This window comes from Crocodylus siamensis, chromosome 5 (genome assembly GCF_052110815.1).
Source record: "Crocodylus siamensis isolate JL-2025a chromosome 5, ASM5211081v1, whole genome shotgun sequence".
NCBI lineage: Eukaryota > Metazoa > Chordata > Crocodylia > Crocodylidae > Crocodylus > Crocodylus siamensis.
In genome coordinates this window covers 197,894,761-197,921,789 of record NC_143399.1, presented here as the reverse complement: position 1 = coordinate 197,921,789, position 27,029 = coordinate 197,894,761, and the positions used below count along the sequence as shown (strand labels likewise).

General features: G+C 48.2%; 1 protein-coding gene across 1 annotated transcript; it reads right to left on the bottom strand.

Moving 5' to 3' along the window:
• Positions 1-1,390: 1,390 nt before the first annotated feature.
• On the bottom strand, positions 1,391-27,029 carry XIRP1 (xin actin binding repeat containing 1). The gene is made up of 4 exons (XM_090047782.1): positions 26,871-27,029; positions 13,659-13,801; positions 11,864-11,917; positions 1,391-10,794 (listed from the first exon to the last, which is right to left on the bottom strand). Exon 4 carries the CDS (start codon positions 10,792-10,794, stop codon positions 3,088-3,090), a length of 7,707 nt encoding a protein of 2,568 aa, XP_089903908.1. The 5' UTR covers positions 11,864-11,917; positions 13,659-13,801; positions 26,871-27,029; the 3' UTR covers positions 1,391-3,087.

Genomic DNA, 27,029 nt, shown 5'->3' with positions numbered 1-27,029 from the left:
TTTTCATCAATAACTCCCCAAGTGTTTTACAAATGAGGTCAGAATGCTCATTTCCACTTTACAGAAGGGGAAACCGAGGCACCGAGTGGTAAAGTGACTTGTCCGAGGTCACCCGAAAGACTAAGGGGCAGAGCCAGGAACAGAATCAAGGTGCTTCTGTTTTACAGAGTAGTTAATTTTTTAACAGATCCTTCATGATCTCATACACCTGGAGAAAAACTCTCATTTGTTCTTCTCCTTTCCAGATTAGAGGCTCAAGTGTGACTTTAAACTCAACCCTAAATTAAAGGTGGCTTCATCAGCTGCCCCTTTCCCAGGTATAATCCCACGAGACATAGATACTCCTCTCAGGGTGCAGTACTTTTGCTTCCTCCATGCTTTGTGAGAGAGGAAGTACTGTATTTTCTCACATAGCAGCACCCCAAGTAAGACCTGCACCTTATTTTGGGGAAGCCAAAATGAAGAAATACAGCAGAGACGGAGCCTCATCTTCGTCACATTCACCCTCCCTTGCCTGCTCAAGCAAAAGCCACAGTTTTAACCCTTTTGCAGCTGAACTGCCCGCAGCTCTTGGCTACTCTGCCACAAGCTGAAACTATAGCTGCTGCTGAAGACTGGATCCCATGGGCAGAGGAAAATAGAACCAAAAGCAGTCTGCAGGGCTGTGAAATAGGAGAAGGGAGACCAGGGGCAGCTAAATTGCAAATTCTTCAGCGAGATTGCCAAAGAAAGACCACTTTGATTGAAGGAACGTCATGACCATTATAAAGGAGAGGTGTTGTTAACACATTTTGAGTGAAGAGCGATTAGTAGAAATCAAGTAGATTCTAACGACCCATGAAATTAAGCGATTCCTTTACCTGTGCCTGAATAAAAATGCCATGGCTGTTCTTCTCGTTAGAAATATCAGTTTACCTGCTGAAGACATGCACTCTAAACTTGGAACAGGCTGTCAGTGGTGTGCATGGAAATATGGTAATTTGCTGCTGGCCTTCAGCAGTTAGCTCTGTGTTGTCTAATAAGTAGTGGCACATATATGGAGCCTGCTTATTCCTACATGACTGGACTGGACTCAAGGTCTGAAAAGCCTGTCCAGATCTCTAAGGGCTTCTGTTCACTGTTAAAGTGAACTCAGGCTGTCGCCAGGATGACCTCCTTGACCCTGCTCCTGTCCCCATACAGAGCAATCTGGCCTGAATGTGGGGTACTTCACATGCCGACTAGCTGCCTTGGCCAGGAATACTGGCTAAAGTATAAATGCTGTTTACACCCTGGGTGTCAGCCCAAATAATTTGCCTTGAGATGCATCCTGAACTGTTCACAGATTGATAATCTTCCAATGCCATCACGCACCATATATCCAGAAAGACAAACAATTCTTCCCACAGTCTACTAGAAAAGAAGCTCATTTTATTGAAACATAGAAAATGATGGGATATACCCCAGAAGTCCTTGTTACACATTAATTTTGGGTGGCTCCTGGAGCTCTTAATCCTTGGACTGTCCATATGTTAACACCTTTCAAGTGGCTTAAAGCACTTATTAAGCGGCTCAAAGTTACGCCACTCCAAGGCAGGATTATCTCTTGATCCACATAACCCCGCTTCTGCCCCATAAAGGTGTAGCCACTCCCCACCAATGTGCTGCTTAAATTGAAGGTGTGATTGCAAACTAGCACTAAGGTGATCAATATTTGTGTGGCTCACAGTGCAATGAGTAAGAAAGTCACAAAGTGTCATAGGTAAGTGCCACGCTAGTGTGGGCACAACTGAGCCCAGGCAGGTGCTCAGACCTGGGTACTGACCATCCAAGAGAACTCTGAAATGCCCTGCGAGGAATTGCTCCAGTACCATATGAACAAATCTCAAATGAGATCTAATTAAACTCTTTAATTCATCAAATCTTAGACACCCTTTTTGCTAATTTTACTGTCTTTTTAAGGATATTTTTAGAACTGGTCAAAATGTAGAGGAAAAGTATTTTTTTTCCTTTGAATTGTCAAAAATGATCATTACAAAAGAGGAAGCAATTCCAGAGATGATCCAAATGTCGACACTCAAATATGACAGGCTAAACTGGCTCATGAAAGTACGATTTCTGAATTCTCTGAAATGAATCCAACGCTCGGCAAAACAAAATCACGCAGACCAAAGTATTTTTGGAGGCAATGTTTACCTTCAGAATGCAGCAATAAAAATTAAAAAAAAGCCACAAAATATCTAAAATCTTGAGTTGACACTGTACAAAACAAAAGTAATTGTAAAAAGAAAAAAAAATGCTTTACAAAGTTTGAAAATGTTTTTAAATGTTAAACACTTAAGAAAGTTTGGAGTCTAAGATACAGTTTTGTATATAATGAATAATAAATTACAAGTCTAAAAAAGAAAGAAAGGAAAGCAAAAAACCTTCTATTTCTTTTGGCATATTTAATCCAGTCTTAACCACAGCATTGTTCTTTATGTCCTTTTAAGGGGAATGATACTGATTAATCTGGAAATCCTGATTTAAACAGTTTTAGGTAGCATTAAATCCTTTCCCTGTATACGTTTCTGCTTAGCACACAAACACTTTGAGAATGTTCTTTTTTTTTTAGCAAATAAGAGAAAACTAATCCAACCCACCCTCAACCTGTATGCGTGTGTAGTATGTGGAATAACATATGCTTATTGGGAGATCATCACTGATATCGGGAAGACAAGGGCACGGCGGGATAAACTAGTCTGCTTCCAATGAGTGGCTCCTTTAGCTGGCTCTAATTGTCCTATCTTCTACCTGTGTTCAGGGAGGCCACGGATGCTCCTGAAAATACTGTTCAGAAGGGAACACACCACCATTAACAATTAGCTAATTTTCACACTCGTGTTTCTATCCGAGTGTCAGATCTTCGGTTGCAGGTTGATGCTGCGTCTGTAGGGGTGCTCAGACGGATGCCATTTGTCCCAAAAGCTAAATCCAGATGCCCCTCCCATACACAAACACTAAGATAACGTCCTTGCATGGCTCATAAGACTTGGAAAGTTCCTGCCTGTGTGATGTATTTGTTGGGTGTGTTGGACACAGTTGGCTCCTCCCGCTATTCCAGGATGCCTATTTTTTTGGTTTGGAGTTACCAAAAGTGACGAAGACCACTCCGGGGTCCTGAAGGCTGCCGTTGGAGTGAAATTCTTCCCCCGGGCTGCGCAGATACCTCCGTAGCAGAGGCGAGGCAGTGACCTCGTAGTGGGGGGGAGAGCCCACGTCGCACATGGTGGAAGTTTGGGTCTCCGCTTGCTTGGTGACGGTGGTGGACGAAGTGATGATTTTGTTTCCAAACTGATCCACCTCCTCGTACTGCTCCGTCACGGTTCTGGTGGCTCCGTAGAGCTTGGATCCATTCGGCCCGGTCTGCAGTTCCAAGATGCTCTTCTGCCTCTTGGGGTTTTGTGGGCTGGAGACAATCAGGGGAGCTTGAGGACTGAAATCAGAAAGGCCTCCCTTGAGTGCACCCTGGCAGCTGCCTTTGGATGTGTCCAGTGGGCACTTTTCTCTGTCACTGGTGCTACTGCTCTGGTGCTCTGGGTTGCCAAGACAGTGCTGCTTTATTGAGCTCATTCCTGCCTTCATGTGGATGGGCTCCTGTTCGTTCTCCGCTGGAGCTAGGTCACATCCGCCTGCCCCCCCTGATTTGTGGACTAACGAGCTAGAAAAGGGGTCCCTTTTGTCTTGGGTGTCAGGGACGTCCGGAGAGGGCACATCCCAGGCAGCGTGCGCTGCCTTGAGAGACTCTGCAGGCTTTCTGGCAGCCGATGCGATGGAGATATAGGAAGGAGAGGAGGGAGAACTCACACGGGGCTGAACCAAGCTGGGGACCGCTAACTCGGCCTTGGACACCTCGGTCTTTTCTGTCACCTTTGCACTTCCTGCCGAGGCTGCGTTCTGCGTCTCCTGTGCTGCTTTTTCTTGCCTGGATTTGCTGGACACGATGCTGATCTTGCGGATGTTGTTGCTAGTAGCGGGGCCCTGGGCGTTCCCCAGGGACTCCTTGAAGAGGCCGGAGAGCCCGGCTATGTCTGATTCGGACTTCAGACTGGAGACGGAGTAGAGCGCTTTCCTGATGGCCTCCTCGATGTCCAGCAGCCTGGCGAGCGTCTGCTCCTTCAGGTGGATGATCTCAGCGCTCGCTCTCTCCAGGTCTTCGAAAGCCAGCTCCACCGAGGAGACGCTGTCAGAGTCCTCCTTCGCTGCCGGCTCGACCTTCTCGGCCTTGTGCTGCGGCGGCTGCTTCGGCGGGCGAGACTTGTGCCGAACCACCCATTCGGGGACGTCCTCAAAGAAACTCCTCAGGGCCTTCACGTCCACCTTGCACGTCTCCTCCTCGAACTCCCTCACCCGCGTCAGGATCTCCTGCAGCTCCTCCTGCCGCCGCAGGTTCTCAAAGATCTCCATGGCCTCCTTCACATTGCCCTTCATGATCTCCTCCTTGTGCACGGACAGCCGCTTGCGCCGTTCGGCCTCCGTTTCCCGGCCGGGCTTCCCTCGCATGACCACCACCGGCTTCTCCTCTGCACGCGGCTCCGTCTCCGCTTCGCGTGGTCTCGGCCATCTGCTGTTCGCCTGCTGTTGCTCGGTCACCTGCTGATGGGCGAAGGCGGATTTCCCTTCTGTGCTCTTCTGACTGGTTTTCCAGATCCGGCTCTGATCGTCCCACGACTCGTAGGTATTAGGCACGCTTGCACTTTCTGCCTTGGGTGAGGCAGCTCCTTTCCTTGGAAGGGTGGCTTGACCGTTAGGAGATGTATTTGGCTTACTCTGACCTTCGGGGCGAGCAAGAGCTGCCGGAGATCCACCCAGACAGCCTGGTTTGGATGGGAATATGCACCTGGTCTCCGGGCTACAAGTGGCCATGCAGCCCTGAGCGCCCTTCAGGATTGCTGCTTTCTCGTTTGTCTGCTCTGCCTCAGAAACGGGCGCTTCGTTGTTGAGTGGCTCTGATGTCTTCGAATGTGTGGACTCCACCTTGCCCTGTTCTTCCTTGCTTGCCTTATACCTTTCCTCTGCTATCTGAAGAGGTGTTTGAGCAATGTCTTTAGGTGTTGCTGTCTCACAGCTCCGGTCCTTTGCCTCGGCAGTGCTGACTACTGGTGACTGCGGAGTACAGCGTTTTGTCGGATGTTCCCCACAACCTGATTGCTCTGATACCGCTGCATCGCATGAGCCCTTCGCCTCATCCATGGGTGGTCTGCTTGGCTTGCCTAGGCCTGGGGGTTTAGGAGGCCGCAGGGGTGGAACTGGCTTGGCCAACCTCCCTTTGCTGTTTCTATCATGGTGTGAACGTGCCTCTTCCAAGAGACGCTCGGGTTTTGGAGGTGGGACTGGTTTCTTCCGCGGTGGGGCAGTAATTTGTGGTTTGGGGGGAGTCTCTGGCTTGCTTGGGGGGCTCTGATCACTGGCTTTGGTGGAGATGGGAGCAAGGGGCTGTGGCAGAGAGCTGTGTGTGGGTGCAGGACCTTCCAGGCCGTCGTCCTTGTTGGCTGGTGGTAGAGGGGCTGCTTCTGGTGCTTTGGTTGAGGGTGGGCAACGCTCTGCTTTCATCACAGCAGCTGGAGGAGGAGGAGGAGGAGGAAAGTCAGTATCTGGCTGTGACCCTGAAGCCACTCCTGCTGCCTGGTTACTAACCGCAGGAGCCTCATTTTTCTTTTTACATGTGGTATACGACTGCCCTGCATTTCTGTATATCATAGCAGCTTTAAAATCCCCTTTGGAGACATTAACATTAGACTTTTCCAGTGACTGAAGCGTGGCCTTTAAGTTACCTCGAACAACATCCTCCTTCTCTACCGGTCTCTGTTCTGCCGCAGCACTTTGCAGTGCTCTGATAGCTGTCTGTACATCACCTCTGATCATAACATCTTGCTCTCTTTCTTCTTGCACTGCTTGCTCTTTGTAATCAGACTCAAGGAAAGGATTTACATAGGTTTTCACTGGCTTGGCAGTATAAAGGCCATCCTTAATGCTAACATCTGCACTAGGCATAACTTGACTTTCCTGGCTCAACTGCTGTCCTCCCCGTACTTCCTCCGAAGCACTGACCTTTTTGTGGGATGTCACGCTCTTCTGTGACACGCTTGACTGGGACTTGGAGGCCTTGTGGACTCTGGTGGTGGTGGTGGTGGTGGCACTGCGAGCTTGGCATTGCTGGGTGGCGGTACAGTCCTGCTTGCGTACCGTTGCCTGGAGGGTCACTTTCTTCTGCGTGTTGACGGCCTGCTGCTTGGAGGCCACGTGGACTTCCTCGCTGCTCTTGTGTAGCTTACTCTGGACCTGGTGCTGAATGCTTTTTGCCTCGGCTGTGGCCAGCCTCAGACTCTGCATGGCGGCCTGAAGATCGCTTCCAAGAGCGTGCTCTTGCCCGTCTGCTGTCGCTGGGCTGGGCTGCCCCACCACCAGACACTGGCTTGCCTTGGCCGCCTCATCTCTCTGAGCCAGCGCTTCAGCAGAGGCTTCTTCCTGCAGTGCAATCTTGGCTCCCTCCATGACTGACTCTTCCTTCTCCACCTTCTTGCTACCGTTCTTACTCTTTTGAAGTGACTTGATGGTCACCTTAAGTTCCCCACGCTTAGTATCTTTCTTTTCCACCACTGCGGGCAGGCTTAGGGGCTTCCCAAGACACTGCACAGTGGAGCTTGCAGCACCTGCATCCGTCGCTTCTCTCTCTAACGTGCCGTCTTTACTTACTCCTTCACACATGAGCACTTTCGTAGCCCCCTTCACATCCCCTGTGACAACATCTGCAATCGCTTTCTCTACTCGTTCTTCTTCTTGCAAGACGTGTGTCTTAGCCCCCTGCGTGTCTCTTGGGATACTTGCAGCTGGCTCCTGTTCAGCTTGGGTTGGGACAAGAGACTCAAACTCTGACTCCTGCTGCAGGGTCTTTAGATAGTCCAGGTTTCCCTTCTCAATGCAACTGGTGTACAGCTGGACGTTTCCCTTCTCATTATCTTCCCGTCTGATGGTCGCTGCTGTCTTCTGCTCTTGTGAGGAAGCCAGCAGGTTTCCGATGGTTGACTTCACATCCCCTTTGACAACCTCCTGCTGAACAGAGTGGTGCAGGAGGGAGTAGATGGTCATCTTCCTTGACCCCGTCTTCATCTCTTGGATGACCATTCCCTTTTTGATGGAGATGTCTTGGCTAGGGAGGTCATGGAGAACCTTTGTCACATCGTCACTCAAGTCCTCTGTGCTTTTATGGGCTTTGCTTGGATCCAGTAGCTGCAGTGGGCTGACTTTGATCTTGCCCTCCTTATCCTCCTCCACCAGCACCCCCTGGGCCTCTACTTTGGTCTGGTACAGCAGCTGCAAGATGATCCTTTGCAAATTGCCTTTCACAGTCTCTTCTTTTTGGATCTCTGGAGTGCCTGGGCTGCTGAGCTGGTACTTTGCCATCCTCACGCTCTCTGCATCATTGGCTTCTATGAGGATCCCACCATGCTGGATGGCTTGGCAGGTGCAGAGGGTTTGCAAAGTTTCCCTCACAGTTCGCTCTCTCACCTCCGTTTCTGCTCCGTGAATAGTAGCGCTGACTTTGTCTAAGGGGGTCGTCTCAAATAGCCACGTTGTGCTCTTCACGTCAGCACATGGGATAGCTTCTGGGGCATCTGGGCGGGCAGAGACTTCTGAGTCTTTGAGGCTATCCATGGGCTGAGTTTCGAAGAGCCAGGTGCAGCGCTTGACGTCCCCTTTCTGACTGTCTTCTCTCTGCACAGTGCTGATGGTGCTGCCGTCAGACTCTCCCTTCAGAGAATCGATGGGCTGGTTCTCAAAGAGCCAGGTGGAGGTCCTCACGTCACCTTGCTGGACATCACTGACGCTGACCATCCGCACGTACTTCTTTTGGCTCGCTTGCTGAGACTCAAAGAGCTGCTTGTTGGACTGGACATCTCCTTTCTGCACGTCATCGACTGTCCTGACCACGGGTCGCTTCCCGCGGGAGAAGGAATCAAGGGGCTCCGTCTCAAACCTCCATCGGGCAGCCTGGATGTCCCCTTTCTTGATGTCCTCCTGGGTGACAGCCCGGATAACAAACACTTCCTCTTCCTTCTTGATCTGGTTCAATGGCTTGGTTTCAAAGAGCCACCGGGCACCTTTCACATCACCTTTCATGATCTCCTCCTTCTTCACTGATGTGACTTCATGGTAGTCTCCATCCTTGTCCTGAATGGCATACAGTGGCTGGCTCTCAAACAGCATGGTGCAGGACTTCACACTCGCTTTGCTCATAGTCTCCTGCTGGATCCTCTTGATCTCTGTTTCGTCCACCTCGTCATGGATCTGGTTGAGGGAGTAGGTCTCAAAAACGAACCTCTTGCCTCCCACATCTCCGCCCTTGATACCCTTCTCTGGAGGGATTTCCTGGATGCCCTCGGTGTTGTCCTTTATAGCATCCATTGGGCAGTTCTCAAAGAGCCAGGTGAACTTGTGCACCGATCCAGCCTCGATGTTCTCAGCTGTGGGCACATCACTCTTTTTCACGGCGGCAGTCGGTGCATCCGCTGTGTCCAAGGGCTTGGTTTCAAAGAACTCCTTCACCCTGGACACTTCCCCAGACTGTATCTCCACACGGCTGGAGTACCTGACAGGCTTCTTTGAGTCATGCTCGCTGGAGGCATCGCTGACCAGGGGCTCAGTCTCAAATAGGTGGCTAACAGTTTTGACATCAACCCCTTGTAAGTCATCCTGGCAGTATGCTTTGCTGACCTGCAGATACTGTTCCTCCTGGCCTTTCAGGGAGTCCAGGGATTGGGTCTCAAACATCCACGTGTACGACTTGACATTGGCCTGTGGTACAGAGCCGTCTTCTTCCTGCTTCTTCTCTGTTTTCTCGTACAGCGTGTCTATCGGCTGCGTCTCAAATAGCCACCTGCAGGTCTTCACGTCGCCCTTCTGGGACACCTCCCTTTTCACTGATGAGTGCTCTTCTCCTTGGTTCACCTGGGTGTGGATGACATCCATGGGCTGGGTTTCAAAGAGCCACTTGGCTGTTTTGACATCCCCAGCCATCACCTCCTGCTTGGTGATCCCTCTGATGATGTCCACCTTCTGGGTGCTTTCATCAAACTGGTCCAGAGGTCTGGTTTCAAACATCCATTTGTAGTTCTTGACATCACCGCTTATGATTTGCTCTCTGCTGACGGAGGTGATCTGGTGGAAATTGCCCAAGCTGTCCTTGATAGCATACAGAGGGGTTGTCTCAAACAGCACCTGGGTGGCTTTGACATTCCCAGCCAGGATCTCCTCTTTCTCTTTGGTGACAGGTTCAGCGTCAGCCTGCTTAATGCTGTCTAAAGGGAGAGTCTCAAACAAGGTTTTGAATGATTTCACGTCTCCTTTCACCACCTCTTGTACATTGGTGGCGGAGACCTCTTCTGAGGATGCCTTGGAGATGCTACCCAGGGGACAGGTCTCAAAGATGTGCTTCCTCTGCTTCACATCTCCCCTCTCCTCTTCTGAAAGGTTCACTTTCTTTAAATGCCCCACTTCAAAATTATCTTTCAGGGTTTCCATGGGCTGGGTTTCAAATAGCCAGAGTGTTGATTTCACGTCACCGCCAACAACTTCTTCTTTGGCCGGACCACTGTCGGAGACTTCTCCTTTGAGAGAAGCAAGGGCCTGAGTCTCAAAGAGCAGTCTCTGCTTACTGACATCCGCCCCTGGGACAAAATCCGTGGATGCTTTGAAATCCTCTTCTTCCACCGTCAGCTCGCGGATGGCATGTAGAGGCTGAGTTTCAAATATCCACCTTGCTCCACTGACATCTGGCTTTCCTGCCTCCTCTAATGAAATCCCCCGGATAATTTGCACTTTAGAGGTGTCCTTATTGATGGTATCCAGTGGCTGAGTCTCAAACAGCCAGCGAGCTGTCCTGACGGCATTACTCTGGATTTCTTCTCTGCAAACAGACTTGATCTCGTGAATGTTCCCAGTTTTGTCCCTGATCGCGCAGAGTGGTTCAGTTTGGAAGAGCTTGATGGTTTTTTTGACGTCACCTTTCTGCTCCTGCATTTCTGACTTAAGCTGCAGGATACTCTGCTCCTCCATGGAGTAGCAACGTCCCAGGGCATCCAAGGAGTGTGTTTCAAAGAGCTGCGCAGCACCTTTCACGTCTCCTTTCTGAACAGGCTCCTTGAGGACTGCTTCCTGCACGTCTGCCTCTTCGGTATACAGTTTGTTTAACGAGTCCAGTGGCTGGGTTTCAAACAGCCATCGGGCGGTCCGCACGTCCCCTTTAGCCTGGCCTGTCTCTGCTACTTTGATGGATGCACATGCCTTGTCCCCATTGAGTGCCTGACTCTCAAACCTCATGGATGTACTTTTCACGTCCCCGCTCCTTGTCTCCTCGTCGGCTAGCTTCTTGGTGCCCTCGTGATCGCCTATAGAGTCCAGGGTCCAGTTCTCAAAGATCCAGCGCATGGACTGGACGTCACCAGGGGGTACTGTGTCCTGATTCACCGAGGCCTGGGTGTTGGGATCTTCAGCGTGGAGCATCTCTGCCAGGTCTTCTGTCACAGCTTCCTCCAGGTTCTTCCTCAGCTCAGGGTGCATGTGCCTGTACAACCTCTTCAGCTCATTCACTTGGCGCTGCTGGTAAAACTTGGATAAGGACTCCTTCGTAGGAGGTGGAGGTAGGGGGCTTGGATCTTGGCTCCCCATGGGGGAAGCAGAGACCTGAAGGGTGTCTTGGGTGGCGGGAGGAGGGAAGCCCTCTTCTGTTTTCTTGCCATTCACCTTAGCTGACTTCTGGCTCTGAGCCTCTGCCATCTTTAGGGAAACAGTTTAAATGTCAGCATCGTCTCTCCCCATTCAGACCAGGTGGCCATTAGTAGTGACAACAGCAAAAAAAAACCAAAATAAAAAAGCTGGGAAAACCCATGCACCTGCTGAATATTAATGCCATATCTTGGCTTCAACAGCACACAACACTCAAAAGCATCACACCGCTGCAAACGCTTACATGGTTAAATCGGTTCGCAAAGCAATACGTGTGTCAAGCAAAGTCTCTTGATCCAGGCTCTTAGACACTAAAATTCCCATGGTTAAATTCAGCTAAAGTGCAACAGAGGTACTCAGTTTGGGCAATGTTAGCAAGGAAGGACAGCCATTGGAATAATATAAACAGGGCCATGTCAAATAGCAGCAAGCAGGGAGTTAACACCCCACTGAGTTATCTCCCAGATGTGCAGGGTGGCGTCTGCATGGCATCTGGGGAATGAAGGCCGTGTCAGGAATTCAGAAGAAAGCCCGTGGAGTCCCCTGGTAATCCAAAGGGAGAGGACCCACTGACCGGGCAACACTCAGCCACTGTGATAATGAAGACCACATATGTATATAGCCGTGTGGAAACCACTGGGGGCCTACTAGCTAGTGATGATCCCAGCAATGTCCTAACCAGTACAATCAGAGCTGCTGACTCTTTGCAAGCATCTAGTGTTATGTTTGGAAGACTTTTTATTTTTTTTGGTTTGAGGTCAGTTATGCGCAATATAACTCCATTCTGTTAAACATAAATAGTTGCAGTTTAAAACCAAACCTGGGCTGAACATTAGTAATAAAGCAACAAAAGAAACCCCGCGGCCATTACATTTCACAGCAAATTGCAGAAAGGGTGCAGCTTCATGTGAAGCAACGTATTTTTAAGTAACCGGACCATTTTAATGCAAGGTTATTTCAAACACAGCAAACAACTTGGAAATTAGATCACTGGGGAGTCAGACCTCCATATTCAGCATGACACCATTACTCATTGCCATGTGCTAGGTGTTAAATCACACTGTGTGCAAGTACACAAATATTTGGTTAGGTGACCACACAAGTTTTTAGCATTTCATACCTTGCTTGCTTTCTGGCTGTCAGGAGAACGAATGATGCTAGCCTTTGTGGTATGCTGAAAAAAGGCACAAACGGCAATTAAACATAATAATATATACTAACATATGTCCTGTGTGGTCTTATTTTGGGTGTCTTATTTTAGAGTTACTTTTTCAGACAGAAAACCTGAAAGAAGCCATTAAAATTAAAACCCAAAGATTTTGCTGAGGACAAGTTGATCACTGAAAATAGCTTATCCTTCTGGTTCATTGGGATGCCTCTAAAATGGAAAAATGATTCATTTTCAGGTTGACCTAAAATGGAAATGTTTCACAAGTGTTGGGAAAAAAATAAAAGGTGTTTCAGCTTGAATTAAATACCACCCCCCGGCAATAGGATGTTTTGAGGGTTTTTAGCAGAGCTTTATTGTTAAAAACACAAACTAAGAATACATTTTAAAATGGTGCTGTGTGATTGAAAAGTCCAAATGCTGGCACTACAAACGAAAAGGAGTGTCTAATATGTGAAACATTTTTGGAAGTTTCCCAGCTTATTTGCTGGATAGGTGTGATATCCCATATACAAGCACAGAGCTTCAGGGGAGCCTGAACATGCTTTATTGAGGTGACCGGGTGAAGTCACCACGACATGCCGGGGTAGTAGCAAGAGTGAGGCCCAGGAGCAGAACAGGGAGTTAAATGCCTTGTTAGTATTAAGAGACCAGCACTCCAGCCATTATTGTCTTTGACACACTCATCTTTTTACCCACAGCGTGACCCTATTTGTTGCCTTGAATGCTCATGAGAAAGGGACTGGACAAGCTGAGGGCTTCAGAGGCCTCCATCTGAGACCAAACCCTGCTTGTCTGCATGTGTAGGTTCCCCTCGCCCTGCTCTTACGGACGGCAAGGGTTTGTGCGCGCTGCTGTGCTCACTGTACAGGCCTCGCTGTATCGCTTGATCACGTCTTGATAAAGTTTTGATGGAAAAAGAGTCCCATTAAATGTCACAGACTCTCTTTCCCTTCTATCCTGGAACTGATTTATTCCCAGTTTAGGGCACAACTCCCACGGAAGTCAATGGGAACAGATCCCTTAGGATCTGACCTTTGGTTGCCACCTTTTACAAGCCTCAGTGCCCAGCACAATCAACCATATTTATATGACACTGCCTTGAGCTCCTGCCTCCTTTGAGGTCTGCTGGAGTTTTGCTATGGATTAAACTGAGCAGCATCGGACAGCAGGGTCCAAGGATCACTCTGGGCTAGGCAAAAAGCAGGGCAGGGTGGCACCTTGTTTGACACTGAAAGGCGGTCATCACATCTGGGGTGGAGCATGGCAGTAACTTCATTGTATGCAGCAAGAGGGCACAACTGTTCATGGACCAGAACCAGATATATGATGTGCAGGTGAAAATGCAAGGGAAATGCAGATGCTGGACTTAAAAAAAGAACCCCCCCCATCTAGAATGAAGTGCATGTGTATATGTAATATATATGAATATACAGCTTGTGTGTGTGTGCACAAGCACGTGATTGTGTAGATGTATGCTATACATACCTATATAATCTTGGGGTGCATGCATATATAATATATAAGTGGATTTACACACATGTATATGAGGAATTAATTGGCTTGGCTGCTCTTCGGCAGGAGAAACCGGGTGATTTGTAGAAGGGTTGATCCCATCTTCCTCCATATTCCCATCAAACTCACACATTCCCTCTGCCCCTGCTGCAGCCCTTTGCTGAGAGGACATTGCTTGGATGTTTTTGGTGACTCATAGGCAGGCGAGGAATGCAAAGCATGAGCTACTTACAGGCTGCGCGAGGCCTCTGTGAGCAGCGGGGGCAGCTGTCCGAGACAGATAGCGAGCCGTCAGCTCCTTCACTCTCCCTTGCCCTTGGGGAGGTATGTGGCTGGAGTTGTCTGACCTGTCTAGAAATGTCCAGGTCCTCTCATCTGAAACAGAGACAGACGCGTGTGTTGAGATCCATGCCAGTGTGCCACGGGACAGCAGGCAACCGGCCTGAAGCACAAGCAAGGCAAAGGATGGGCCAATGCTCCCCCCAGTTCCTGGACCAGGACCAAGTCCCTCTGTGGCTGGGCCCCCAGGTGCATGGTGGCCGAGGGAACTGGGCCGTGAAGCAAGGTCTGGCCTATTGCAGATTGATGCTGAGCCTGTCACCGAAGAGAAAGGGGAGATCCCAGCTGGCAATGGCAAAGCCAACCAGGTGCTGTTTGAGATACCCCCTCTGTATGCCAACAAGCGTGGACCTTGAAGTGCCTGTCTTTAATGTGGCCAGTGCCTTTCTGGGTAGGATGGGACATCATTATTAGTAGCAGGACTACTAGTAGTAGTTGTTGTAGTATATAATATGGGTACTAGCAGTAGTACTTATAATAATACTCCAGATGGCCAATCAGGACATTGAAATCCATTACTTCCCACCCTTTACATTGCCTGTCTACATATACATACTGATAAATGTTCACATACGGATTTTATTTCTTCTGTCAATGCTGAAAAAGCAGGACAGATCCACAGCAAAGTGCCCAAGTTCTTGTTTTATTTATTGGCTTCTCTGCTCATACCCCACCATATCTGCAGTAGTATTTACATGTATTTAATGAATTTACTGCAGTAGTTGCAATGGTTTCTGCTTGAACTGGCATAAAGGAAATATCCCCATAAATCCAACTACTGCAGTGCAGTAAATGTTGATTTGGTTTGTAGAGGCAAATGCCATATTTAAGGGCTGCACAGATATGAATACTCTTTATTCATTAGGTAGAGGGGCCAACCAGAAGCACTGAGACAGGCCTTGAAAAAACATGAGCTTGGCTTAAAATCATGCGTTTTTTTGCAGATGATAAATATTGGGGTGGTTTGGTTTTTTTAGTTTGCCTGAGTTTTGAACCTTTAAGTGTTCATTTCAAGCTTGTCTTTAACACTGTGAGAGCTATAACATTTTGTGAGAGTTTTTTGAAAACTGTAAAAACTGAGATCTTCATGTCCTGATGCAGCTCCGGCCACTGCAGCTTTCCGGAAAACACCCAACAGCATGTGCTGTGTGGGGCTATAAAATGGTGACAACACCCCCCACCACCACACAAAAGCAGCGTGGGTCTCAGACCATGATCATTCCAGATGCTTGTGGATGCTCTACTGAGAGATGCCACGTCAGGTGCTTTATTGTCCTTGGTGCCAGCTGCTTCTACAGATGCCCTGGATTGTCAGTGCAAAAAAGGAATTGGGATGCCTGGGAAAGCAGCCAGAAATGAGGACTCAGCCTACCTGGGTTTGCCAGGAGTCACAGGGATATGGGAGGAAGAGAGGATTTAAGAGCACACTTAAAGTGCTTTCTCGGTACTGCTTTTCCATGTAAGCACATGCAGCATGTGGGCACGGTGAGATGGGTAAGGCAGTGTGAAGAAGGCACTGAGTTTCATAGATTTTTAAGGGCAGAAGAGAGCACTAGGATGGCTGTTAACACCCCCTGTGACTTCCCATGGCTTGAGCTATGGCATATATTTTCAGTTGTCCGGTATTGACTTACAAGTGATGGCCACGGACTACCCTTGGGACAAAGGATTTGGCTTCTGGCACTTGTCAAATGAAATACAATGGGTGCCCTGGTATGCTGAGCACTTCTTTGTTATAGTCATATCATATAAGAAAGGAGCATCGACAAGCACTGGATTAACTGCAGGAAGTTATCTCATAAAAAACACTTATTGGCCAATAGGAAATCCCAGTTTCATCCGACTTGTTCTGCTTGTCATTGCGATACCTAGGAAGGCTGGAATCTCTTTCAGAGCCCCAGGGGATACACTTAGACTGTGAATTAGAAGGAGGTTTGTAACCGTCACAGCGTGAGCTTCTGGAACAACCTTTCAACAGGAGCATTGTGAGCGGGGTTATATGATCGGGTTGTGATTGCGGGGAGCTGGACCTGAATACCAAGAAGGGTGCCTCAGTTGTATGGAATGAGGTGATCAAATCCCACTAAATTTCAAAGTGGCTTTGAGAGTCCCAGAATAAATGGATCAAGTGGTAGGAACAGGAGGCTGATTGAGCAGCAGCTGGTTGATATAACAAGCCAGCAATACCCTGATGGCTCTCGCAACTTCTTGATTAGGGAAACATTTTTTTCCAGCAAGCTTCTAGCCCTTCTGGTTGCAAAGGTAACCTCTCCACTATGCCTCAGTTTACTGCAATGCTATCTGTGTGTTGCTTAGTGCATGGCTTAGAAAAGTTGCTCTCAAGGATGTAAACGCTCCACAGGCATCTCCTTGGGGCATGGACAATGGGGCTCCCGACAACAACAGGAACGGCAAGACTGCGAACTGTTTCACTGCCAATCGTTTAAGGCAGCCAGTTGTCCTAGGAGGCACGGACTGAATCAGGATTATGGATACAAATGCTAAATTCAAGCAGGCTGGGAAAAGGTGTGGATGGAAACTTGAAGCCAGGCAACAGATGGTCTGTCTGCACTGCACGCCCATTAGTTACCCTGGGTTTGTGCTAGGTGCCCTGACATAATGTGCTGTTTGTTTTGTGGGAGCATCTCAGCGCTCCAGTCCTGGATCTGAACCCCATTGTCTTAGAGGCCGAGCAAACCAGCACAAAAAGGAGACCCCAAAGGGAGAGGGTTTACATAGATAACATTATTGCTACAGCTTGGTTGCGATTTACAATAGATTACATAGTTTGCACAGCACAAATGATTTATTCCCATCGATAGCACACGGCAAACTTTCTGAACCCAAACGTGTCTCAAAGCATTTCTATCCGCTAAAAGGGAAGCCTGGTGGGCTGCTCGTTTAATAGGTATAATTAGATATGGCCTTTCAGTGAAGTCCCGCCCTATCATTTACTCATTTACTGTCTCTCTTTTTTTAATGTTACAGCACATGGTATTTGCAAGGCTGATGTTTGCTTATCACTTTTCACAAAATAGCAGGCCTTCAATAGAGGGAGTTAAAAACAGCAGCGTGAACTGTGTGCTCTGAAAGCACGGAAAGTATGCAATTACGCAGAGCTTTGCGTGACAAAATGCTTAGCAGTTACCCCGTAAATTGCTAATTATAGATAAGAACCCATATACTTAAGGAACAAGAGTTCATTCCAGTGACTAGAAAGATGGGCTGCGGTGATTTTGCAATTCTTAAACAGCACTGGATAGGGCATGTAATATTTGACATTTAGACAGCTCCAGAGCCCTTTGCAAACAGTACACACATCGTAATATTGAAATGTGGCCACCTCTTTGGCATCAGGGAATATTTTAGCTGAGGCTGCTGGGCCAAAACTTATAGATATTACACACTGTATGCCCCAAAGCACATGAGACTGACTGTTAATGTCTGATCTGAAAAGGCTCGGCAAAGTTTGTGCAATTTTTCTCCCTTTGAGAGATGAAAAACCTGACAGACCCTGCTGGAATGTATTTTATTTATTACAATGGCCTTGATGCTCATCCCGCCTGGTATTATCTGATTCCCACCAACACAAACGTGACCATACAATTGTTCCTGGCCCCAGACAGTCTAGGGATTTTAAACCCGATACCCTGATCATGAAGGCATCTTCACGGGCTAATTTAGAAAAAGGCTGCATCCTACGGCCCCAACTAGGAGAACTGCCACTGGGAATTTTGCTTAAGAAAAAAAATGCAGGAGGAGAGTCAAGCCAGCCATCTGGACTCCCAGGGGTGCCTGGATTTGGTTAAGTATTTTAAGACTGAATCCACGAAGCTGAAATTTTAAGATCTAGCACGGACACGTGAATAGTCCCTTGGCTATTCCCTGCCTTGATAGCATCTCCAGCATGGCTGGTAGCCTCAGTTCAATAGAGGTCTGGCATTGAAATAGCACAGGGGCCGCAGGCTGGCGCAGTCCTGAGGAAAGGTCCCTGATGCCCTGGCAGTGGACTGTACGGCAGGGCTGAGCGGTGCCCGTGAAGCGGATTTGCAGGGACCTGCGCAGCGCCCACTCTGCCCAGCAGCCAGTAATTTACCCGATCATCTTCACAAATGCAAACCTGATCTGCACATTGAAACCAAAACCAAAGCCTCTCCTAGGGTGCCAGGACCTCATCCGGTGGCAGTTAACACAGACAGGTTCCAGTTTGTGAAGCTTGTCTTGATTACCAGAAGCAGCAAGCTGGAAAGGTTCAGAAGAAAGAACCAAAATTTGTCCCTTGCCTCACTCCCCTGCAGTCAGGTAAAGGACACTGGTGGTGGCGTTGGCTCATGCTGTACTTGAATGGTCAACTCTGTAGTTAAGGTCAAGCTGAGTGTAGTTCTTGCTCTGCAAAAATCTCACCTTATTAGCAGGAACCCAGACGTCCGCCAAACACCAAACTTGAGAAAGCTGTGTTTTTACCTGCTGGGTAAAAACTTACAATCCTTTGTATTCCCTGGTAAAGTTTTCAATGCCATTCAGGTGCAGAAGGCACAGAAACGATATCTCATAGATTCACAGATGTTCGGGTCAGAAGGGACCTCAACAGATCATCGAATCCGACCCCCTGCCTGGGCAGGAAGGAGCTCTGGGGTCAGATGACCCCAGCCAGATGCCTATCCAGCCTCCTCTTACAGACCCCCGAGGTAGGGGAGAGCACCACCTCCCTTGGGAGCCCAGTCCAAGTTTTGGCCAGCCTTACTGAAACCTTACCAACATCTTGAAACCTCATTCCAGAATCCAACCACTTTGCACCATGCCTCTGACCTACAACTAGCCTCCTGGAGGAGACTACACCGTTTTCTCAGGAAGATCCCACTAGCGCGTGACCCTAGACTCATCAGAGGTGCAGAGGGAAAAGGTAAGCACAGCATAACTCTGAATGAGAAGGGCTCTGCCCGTCCTCCCTCTTTGTCCTAAGAACAGTCTGAGTGAGAATAGCTGGGTTAGATCCAGCAGCCAAAACCCAAGCGAAGAGAAAGCATAACCTTCTTTTAGCCTCTGAGAAAAAAAAAGCTCGTCTTATAAAGACGGCAGCCCCGTGGATTCGCTTTGCATTCTATTTAAACCATTATGTCCAGTAGGAAACAATGCCACCCACCTGTTGGAGTCCATCACCTCTCTTGCTGGTACTTTTGCTAGACCGCCATCCCCAGTGAGCTACCGAATGACTGAATCATCTATTTAAAAAAGAAGCTGCAGGCTCAGCACCCTGTCTCTCTGGGGTGGCTGGCCAGCAGCATGTCATCACTTTGCTCCTGAAATCATCTGCACTGAACAAACACAGCTGCTAAGCAAAAAGCCCTTTGTGTCATCCTGTGAAGCCCCTGCTAGCCATGCTGATAGCAGTGGCTGTATGTAGGCTGGCTATAGGATCTGATGTGCGCTGCGAAGTGAGGGTGCCATTAGATAGCTCACTCTCAATCTGTTTCTAACAAGAATAAATCCACTATTTTGAACTGTGAGACACTTGGGAAGGAAGGCAGATCCCACTGATGCCAAGCAGCTCCCTTATGTAGATTTGTTGCAGCAGATGGCTACTCTCACAGGTGGGCTATTCTGTCCCCTGGTTGTGCCAGCTGCCCCAGCACCGTGCGTCAGGTGTGGACACAAATTGTACCTTTCTCAGCTGGATAGGAGAGGGATTACTCAAAGCAAAGGGATCTGTCTTGCCCTTTCACAGGAGCATGGAAACCAGAGTTGTTGTTTTTTTTCTAAGGAAAATCAAATTAGCCAAATCAATTCCAAATCCGTGAGTCATTTAAGACCCATACATGGCCCTACTACCGGCAAACATCATCCACCCCCACATGGGGCTTCAGCTGTTTCCAAATCATTTGGCGGCATCCTATATGCAGGCCCAAGCCCGGAGCTTGGGGTTTGGATGCCCCCGGGTTTCACTTGCCCTCAGCCGTACGGCCTCAGGAGCCAGCTAGGGAGGAGTCTCCCATTTCCCTAAAGTGGGCGTCAAGCCAAGATCTTCCCATTGGAAATGAAAGTGGGAGGTTAACTATGTATTACCTCCACAGATACTACCCCGTGCCAGAAAAGCAGTTATTCCCTGTCCCTGGGAAAACCACCGTGGTGATCATGGTATTTCCTCTGTCAGAGGGAAAAGAGCTGGCTTTTATCTGCCTGCTGAGGGAGGACCGCTGTCCCTGCTGTATTTCCTAGCACTTTGTCTTTAAACGGCTGGAGTGACCGGGTAATCGAAATGTCACGGAAGAGGCAGGATAGTGTCTCGGTGTCCTAGGCTGGCTGGATTTGCTACCAGGAATCCCTCGTATCCCTTCTCTATAAACTATGGGATTCTCTGCAGGCTGCAGTAAGTTTAATTGCTGGCTCAGATCCCCATCAGTGTGTCTATGTTTGTAGCACAGACGGGCATCCTGCCACATCCTTTCCCTCTCTCACCTGCACGTCTAGGCGTCTTGCCTTATCCCCTGCTATACATTGGCCCTGGGAGTGAGTGAATGGTGGAAACTCACCCTCAACCTACGGCGGATAGAGTCACTTCCGAGCTGCAACACAAGCACTCCTATGGGTGCCTTGGTGTCACAGCTTGCTCTGCTCCCTCCCTCAACCCCTCCTCGCTATCATGGATCATGCGTCTGCCACTAGAAATTAAAGTCCCTTGTACTGAATCGCGCTGGCCTCCTCCCCTCCTCCCTGCTTCATGGAGAGCTCATCAGCCCCCTGACAAAAGGCCCGTGAACGGCTGGCGCCACTCGTGTGGCTGCTCGTGTGGAATGCGCATAGCTGGGTAAGCACTAATAATAGCCGGAGAGGAAACCGGGGTGGCAGCTTAATCCGGGGCCCAGGCACTCATTGGCCTTGCTAACTCAATGGTGACATGTTCAAATCTCTTCCCCTGTCCTGTGCTCCGATGGGCCATTGTGCTGCCGTCACTGCCTTGATCCCATCTGTTCTAGCAGAGGTCAACAGGGCTACGTCCAGCCCCAAGCCCGGGCGGCATTCTTGGCAGTCTGTCCAGGTCCAGCACCTTCACAGCTGCTCCTTGGAGACCTTTTGTCCCTGCGGTGGCTAGGAAATATGTGGAAGGCAGACGGGTGGGTTAGGAAGAAGGTCAGAGGCCAGCTAGACAGACTGAATCGTTCTCCTTTCCTGAGCAGGCTGGGTTGAAAGTTTGTCCCTTTGGGATGAGTGGGGAACGCGGTCCAGCTTCCAGTGTTGCGAAAGGCAGACTGCCCATAGCTGGGACGAGTACAGGCAGCTTTTGTTCATCCCTCTCCGTGGCTAAAAAAGTGCACTTTCAGCTATTTCGGCTTTGCCTGCCTGCTTGCAACCAGGGCACAGGGTGAAAAACATTACAGGGCTCGGGGCTGAGTTTTCCAGCATGAGGAAAAAAGGGTGGATGTGTTGGTGGGGAAGAAAGGTCTGCTTCTAGTGAAGCTGTGGCCAAAAAAAGATCCAGAACAGTGATGCTGGGAGGCTTTTCAACTAGTTTATCTTGTTCCTGGATCATATTTTTGCTTCACTTACTAAAGCCATCATTTTTCCTAGCATTCAGTGCTACGAAGTGTGGTTGGGATCTGCTTTTCAAGCTCCCTTCTTTCTAAGGATCAGCCAGCCTCATGGGATAGTTCAGTGCTGTCAGCCCCAGACATTAAAAAATGATGACCCCAGTTTCAGAAAATCGTAACAGTGGCTTAAAATCATGGGATTTAAAGACAAAAAAACCCATGCCGTGTTTTCTAATTTGCTTTCTGGGTTTTCGGCCCTTTGGAATGCAGTCAAGTCATAGTTTCATGCTTTTGTTTTACAACAAAACAGGCTAGAAATGCACCCATTTAGAAATGTGCCTTTATCATAGAGTCATAGAAAATGAGGGTTGGGAGGGACCTCAGGAGGTCACATCTAGTCCACCCCCCTGCTCAAAGCAGGACCAGCCAGAAACTTGCATGACTGCTATAAATGGGACTTTAAAGGAAATCTTTAGTAATCATTTAGTGTGGATTGGTAACACTGTTTTCAGCTTGCAAATGCATACAGTTTAGGACAGTCGCCTTGATGTGTTTGTACGGCATGTGCCCAATCTCAGTTTGGGCTAACTAAGCTCAATCATACATACAAACAACTGAATGCCAGGCTTAAATCTGCTCGTCTTGTCTGGAGGTGTTTGCCCAGCAGATGTGGCAGCCGTGAGAACCACATTGAAGCACAGGGCTAACACCTGAAATGTGGAACGTGACTCTGACTTTAAAGTGCAAGAACGGAGTGAAATGCCCACCCAGCCAATAAAGAGCAGCAATGTTAAAAGGAAATTCAGTTTTAAAATACTCCTAATTTTTAGTTACTTACTTGTGAAACAAGTATATGTCTAGGGCCAAGATTTTCAAAGGGACATGATGAAGGTTCGACTTGTGAAAATTAGGACCCCGTAAGATGATTAGGACCCCGTAAGATGTCTCAGGTTGGGTGCCCCTGCATTGAATCACCAGGCATCACGAGCCAGTTGTGAAATATCTTGGCTGTTTACCTTTAATCCGATAGTCCTCTGCAGGTGACACCTCACAATTTAATACCACTGCAGACAGTGCTTGAACAGATACCAGGGCCACTCCGAGGCACTGGGCTGTTATTTTTAGTCTTTGCAAAAAGACAGGCTGGGTGGAATGTGCAGACTCTATTTTGGTGCAAAAATGCAAGGAAGGTTCCCCAAGCAACAGCTGTTGGTGGCACTGCCGGGTAGAGGAGAAGCCTTCCTGTAAAGGGTGGTAGAAGAGACTGTGAACACCCCCAGGGAAACCTCCCAAGCATTTCACCGTATTACTGGGCTGGGCTAAGCAGGATGCTGATTTAGCTGCAGACTCACAGTCAGGTCCCACTTTATACTCAGCTTCTCCTTATAGAAAGGCTTAATAATGGTTCACCGATATTCTCCCAGAGGGCTAAGAAGTTATTAGAGAGTTTGACAGGCTGCTTATAACCGTGGCCTGGTCTTACCTCTACCACTTTCTTCCGATCGCTTTATAACCCTTCCTCACTTGTATGGCTCAGTTTGTAGCACTTGTGCAATGGCTCTTCATTCAGGCTTTATAAATGGAATTGTAATCTACAGCGTGATTGCGAGTGAGCCATATGGAAGTCATTCAAAGGGTCCCTTTTGCTCTGTGTTTTCCTGCCTTATTTGTCACTGCAATGCCTAACTCACTAACTGTTAGTCTCGCGCTTCCCTCCTTAGGAAAAATCAAAGCTTTGTTGCGCCAGGGGCTGTACACACATATGAAGAGATTCAATCCCTGCCCATAGGACTCACCATCTCAGTAGATGAGGCAGATGGCGAGGGAAAGGGATATTATCCCCATGGTCAAGAAGGGGAACTGAGGGGCAGATTGATTAAGTGATTACCCCAAGGTCAAACAGGCAGTCTGTGACAGGGCAGGCAGCTGAAACCAGTTCATGCTCAATTCAGGTCCTCACCCACGGGATCAGTCTGGCTGTGGGGAATGAGCTTTGTTTAGAAGGGACTTTCATCCTACTGCATTCATAGCTTTCCCTTGGATGGTGCCTTTTTGGTGCCTTGGTGAACTCAAGCTGAGCAAAGACCTGATTTCCTCCATGCATCCATCAAACTACTGCTGACAGGGCTGGAGCAACAGCTTTGCTTCTGACAACACCACAAGTAATGGCAGCACTGATCCAGCCACCAGCGTCACCCCTTGATGGGGTCCAGTCTCATCCCCGGGATGCAGCCCCCTGGGAATGTCTCTAGAAGGGTGAATGCTGCCCGTGTCTCCTTTAGGGTGGCCAGCATAGAGGACAGTTCAGTTGTCCTCTGTCCTCTGTTGATACAAAAGTGGATGCCTTTAGGTCCTCTATTTTTTTCTTGAAGAGAACAATAGAGGACATAAAGTCATCCAGTCAACACCTCTCCATACATATGTTTGCTTTGATGCTGTTGACCATATAATTTAGCTGAGGGGGGAGTTCTGCCATGCTATGGGTGACCATCACCAACCAGGGAATTCACAACCAATTGTTTCATGGCTTCCTCTTGCTTCCTATTAACAGGGTGGTGGTAAATTCTAACATAGATTATGTAAAGCTCTTAATGAATCAAGGCTAAGAGATCTTACTTCTTCTTTGGAAACCCCTGTTGGAAGAAAAAGCCCAGTGACCTCCTAAAAAAGCAACCACAACCACTAGCATTTCCCATTCAATTTGAAGAAGTGTTAGCACCTTCAAACAGAGTGAATGGATCACAGAGGTGGGGAAAAGAAGGGTTGACTTTTAAAGAGAAGAAGGAAAAATACTATGTTTTTCTGTCAAGAGTGTAAAAGCCCAAGACACAAGCTGTCATTTCAGGGTCCAGACCCTGAGCTGTTCTGCCATTCAGAGGAAGTGTTAGCATGCAGCTTTGGACAACAGTTATTTTTATTGCAACATTTCCAGCGCACATGCTGAAACCTGATGAGGATGATTCCTGCACCCAACATTATTCATTTCACTAGGTGCTGTACATGGAAGACATGATTTCCAGCTCAACAAGAATCAGTATCAAGGGTATTCTGCATTATGAGAAGGCTGATGCCTTACATCAGTTGCAGAAAGTGGTTGAGACTAAAGGTGCATACACACTGCTCAGCTGCTACCTATCCAGAATGGATTTGCCCTTTTTAAAAGCCAGCTGCTCTCAATGTAGTTTTGAGAGCACCTGGCTGGAAAAACACTAAGAAACATCTGTGAGACCCAGCTCCGAGTGAAGAAAGAAAGAGACCCTGTTTCATGCCAGGTAAAAAGCAATTGAGACCAAGAATGAGGCAATGGTACGGAGGGAATCATCAGCGACTGAGGTCCCAGTTAGTAGCTGGAGCTATGGGGTATCTGCTTGGAGCATTTCCTTGGACTTGAAGGGCATTCCCTTCCTTCACTGAGAGAGGGTGAGCTAAAGAGGACAATGCCGGTGGAGTGAAAACGGCATTGCCAACCCCCCTGCCAGATACCTGCATCCCCTGTGGCTTGACCCACACACATTTTGTACTGGTATAATTAATTATGCCCAGCTATTTGCCAATGTAATTATGCCTATGCACCTTCTGTATGGTTGCATTTGTAGTGGTCTGAAGGTAGGTAGTACTACTTCATCTTATTCCTCCTCTCATACAGGAACAAGCAAGTTGAGTAAGGAATATAATCCTCTAACCAGGGGTTAACTAAAGCAGTACACTTACATCGGTGCGGCTTTTATGTGTAGACAAACCTTTTTACTACTGTATTATCACCTCAAGATTATTTTGTTTCATTTTCTTGGATATAATTAATAGTCCAAGTCATTTACAGGCATGAATAGGCATGTACACACAGGCCCTATCATTTCTTTTGATCTTATTTAGTTAGGGTAAAGGATTGCCCACTACTTTGTGCTGGCCCTGGTAGCCTTTTCTCTGAAGGGCATAAGAAGTGCCTTACTGGGTCAGACATAGGGCCATGCAGCTCCGTGTCTGATGTCTGACAGCGGTGAGTAGTAGATGCTTTAGAGAGAGAAAGTTCTCTAACTTTGTTTTTCCCTTTTTTAACTGGCATTTCCAACACATGGACTCTCCCTAGTTTTGCTTTTTCTATTGAAAAGGAGCCTGAAGCTGTTTAATAAGAGTTTTTAGGGCAATGGCTGGAAAGGAAAAGACAGCTCTGCTGTCCTCCAAGGTGATCGCTGGAGCTCACTGGCTGTATCCAGAAGGAAACAATAGGAACAACCCAAGAATAAATGAATGAGCACATGCTTTGCATTTCACCAGTGCTTTCCACCTCTGGGTTTCAGACTACTTGCCTGCAGTTTTAGCAGCATTTTAACCTCCCTTAGGGCGACAAAGAGACAAACTCTTCAGCTGATGGAAATCCATGGAGTTATGCTGGTTTATGCTGGCTGAGAGCAAAAACCTTTAAGTGATTTGCTCAAGGTCACCCACTTGTTCAGTAACACAATTGAAAGTGGACCCTAAAACTCCCAACTCAGTGCCCTGCCCCATCTATTAGATAAAATGTCCATATCTCTGGTGCAAATGAGTCAGAGTACATAAAATGCAATAGAGTCAGCAGAGCCAGGATGTAGACTATTACTGCTAAGGGCTGGAAAGGTCTCTGGGCCTTTCTATAGGCCCTTCCTGGGCTGGAAAACTAAACAGCACTGCTAAAAGGATTTCTCAAAGTCCTAAACTATTGGCTTGATCCTGAAGGGTGCTGGGCAACCACTGTTCCCCATGGTTTCAGATAGGTGCTGTGCACCTCCCCAGAGGAAGCCCCATGAATGATGCATGGGCACACAAACACTTCCTTCATTATTTGCGTAAGTCTAGAGGTAACAAGGTGGTGGGGGTGGGGGGGCAGTTTCCATGTTTAGCAAGCCCTAGTCTGACTCTTCTTCCTGAAGGACATCAGTTGCTGCAAGACCCACCTCATCCTTCCCAGTCTGCAAATGCCACGTGAACATGAAAAAAAGAAGTCACTGACTCGTGTTGCGACCACTCCGGCTCCCCCATCTCTTCTAGGTGCTAAGGTGCTATCCCCATGGCCCTCTCCACCACACATCTGGCCAGCTGGTACTGTATGTGAATGCTATACCTGCTTCAACTGCTACAACGGGCCAAACTTTCACCTTCTGGAAATCGGCCCAGCTCTGGGGAAGTAACTATAGCCAAGGGTGTGTCTCAGTGAATTTAAAATGGCTTTCTCAAAGGTACAGCCTGACAGCCTTGGTGGTTTGATCATAGGGGGTGCAAGGATGCTTTTTGTCACCCACGTATAAAGCCCTCTCTTCATTTCCAGTAGCCTCCCCAGATGCTTAAGCCCAAATTCTGCTGAACTAGACAGAAAAGACAATGGGATGGTGCAGCAAGACTCAGCCTGCCCTAGGGAAAGGGGCTCAGGCTGGCAAGTTTCATTTCTTGGATGGCAGCAAACTCCTTGAGCATCAGCCCAGGAGAGGCTGAGTACCCATCGGCTGATGGGTTTTGAGTTCAGGCCCTTCCTGGTAGTATATCATTCAGAGACATGCAAATCATCATTCAAATCTAACCAAGCTATCCAGCCAAAGAGGACTTACCAGGTGTTCCTGACTTGTGTCTTTCCTGCAGAAAGTCCCAGAGGAAATGTGTCGGCGTTGGACTTCACAACCCAGTAGCCCTTACAGTATCCCGGGAAGGAGGCCTGCTCCACTGTGTCTCCCTTGATCCTTGCTCTGCCTCAACCCAGGCTCTGACAG

Excerpts from the sequence above, each read along its gene's own strand:
- XIRP1 (XM_090047782.1), bottom strand. The coding sequence starts at position 10,794 with ATGGCAGAGGCTCAGAGCCAGAAGTCAGCTAAGGTGAATGGCAAGAAA.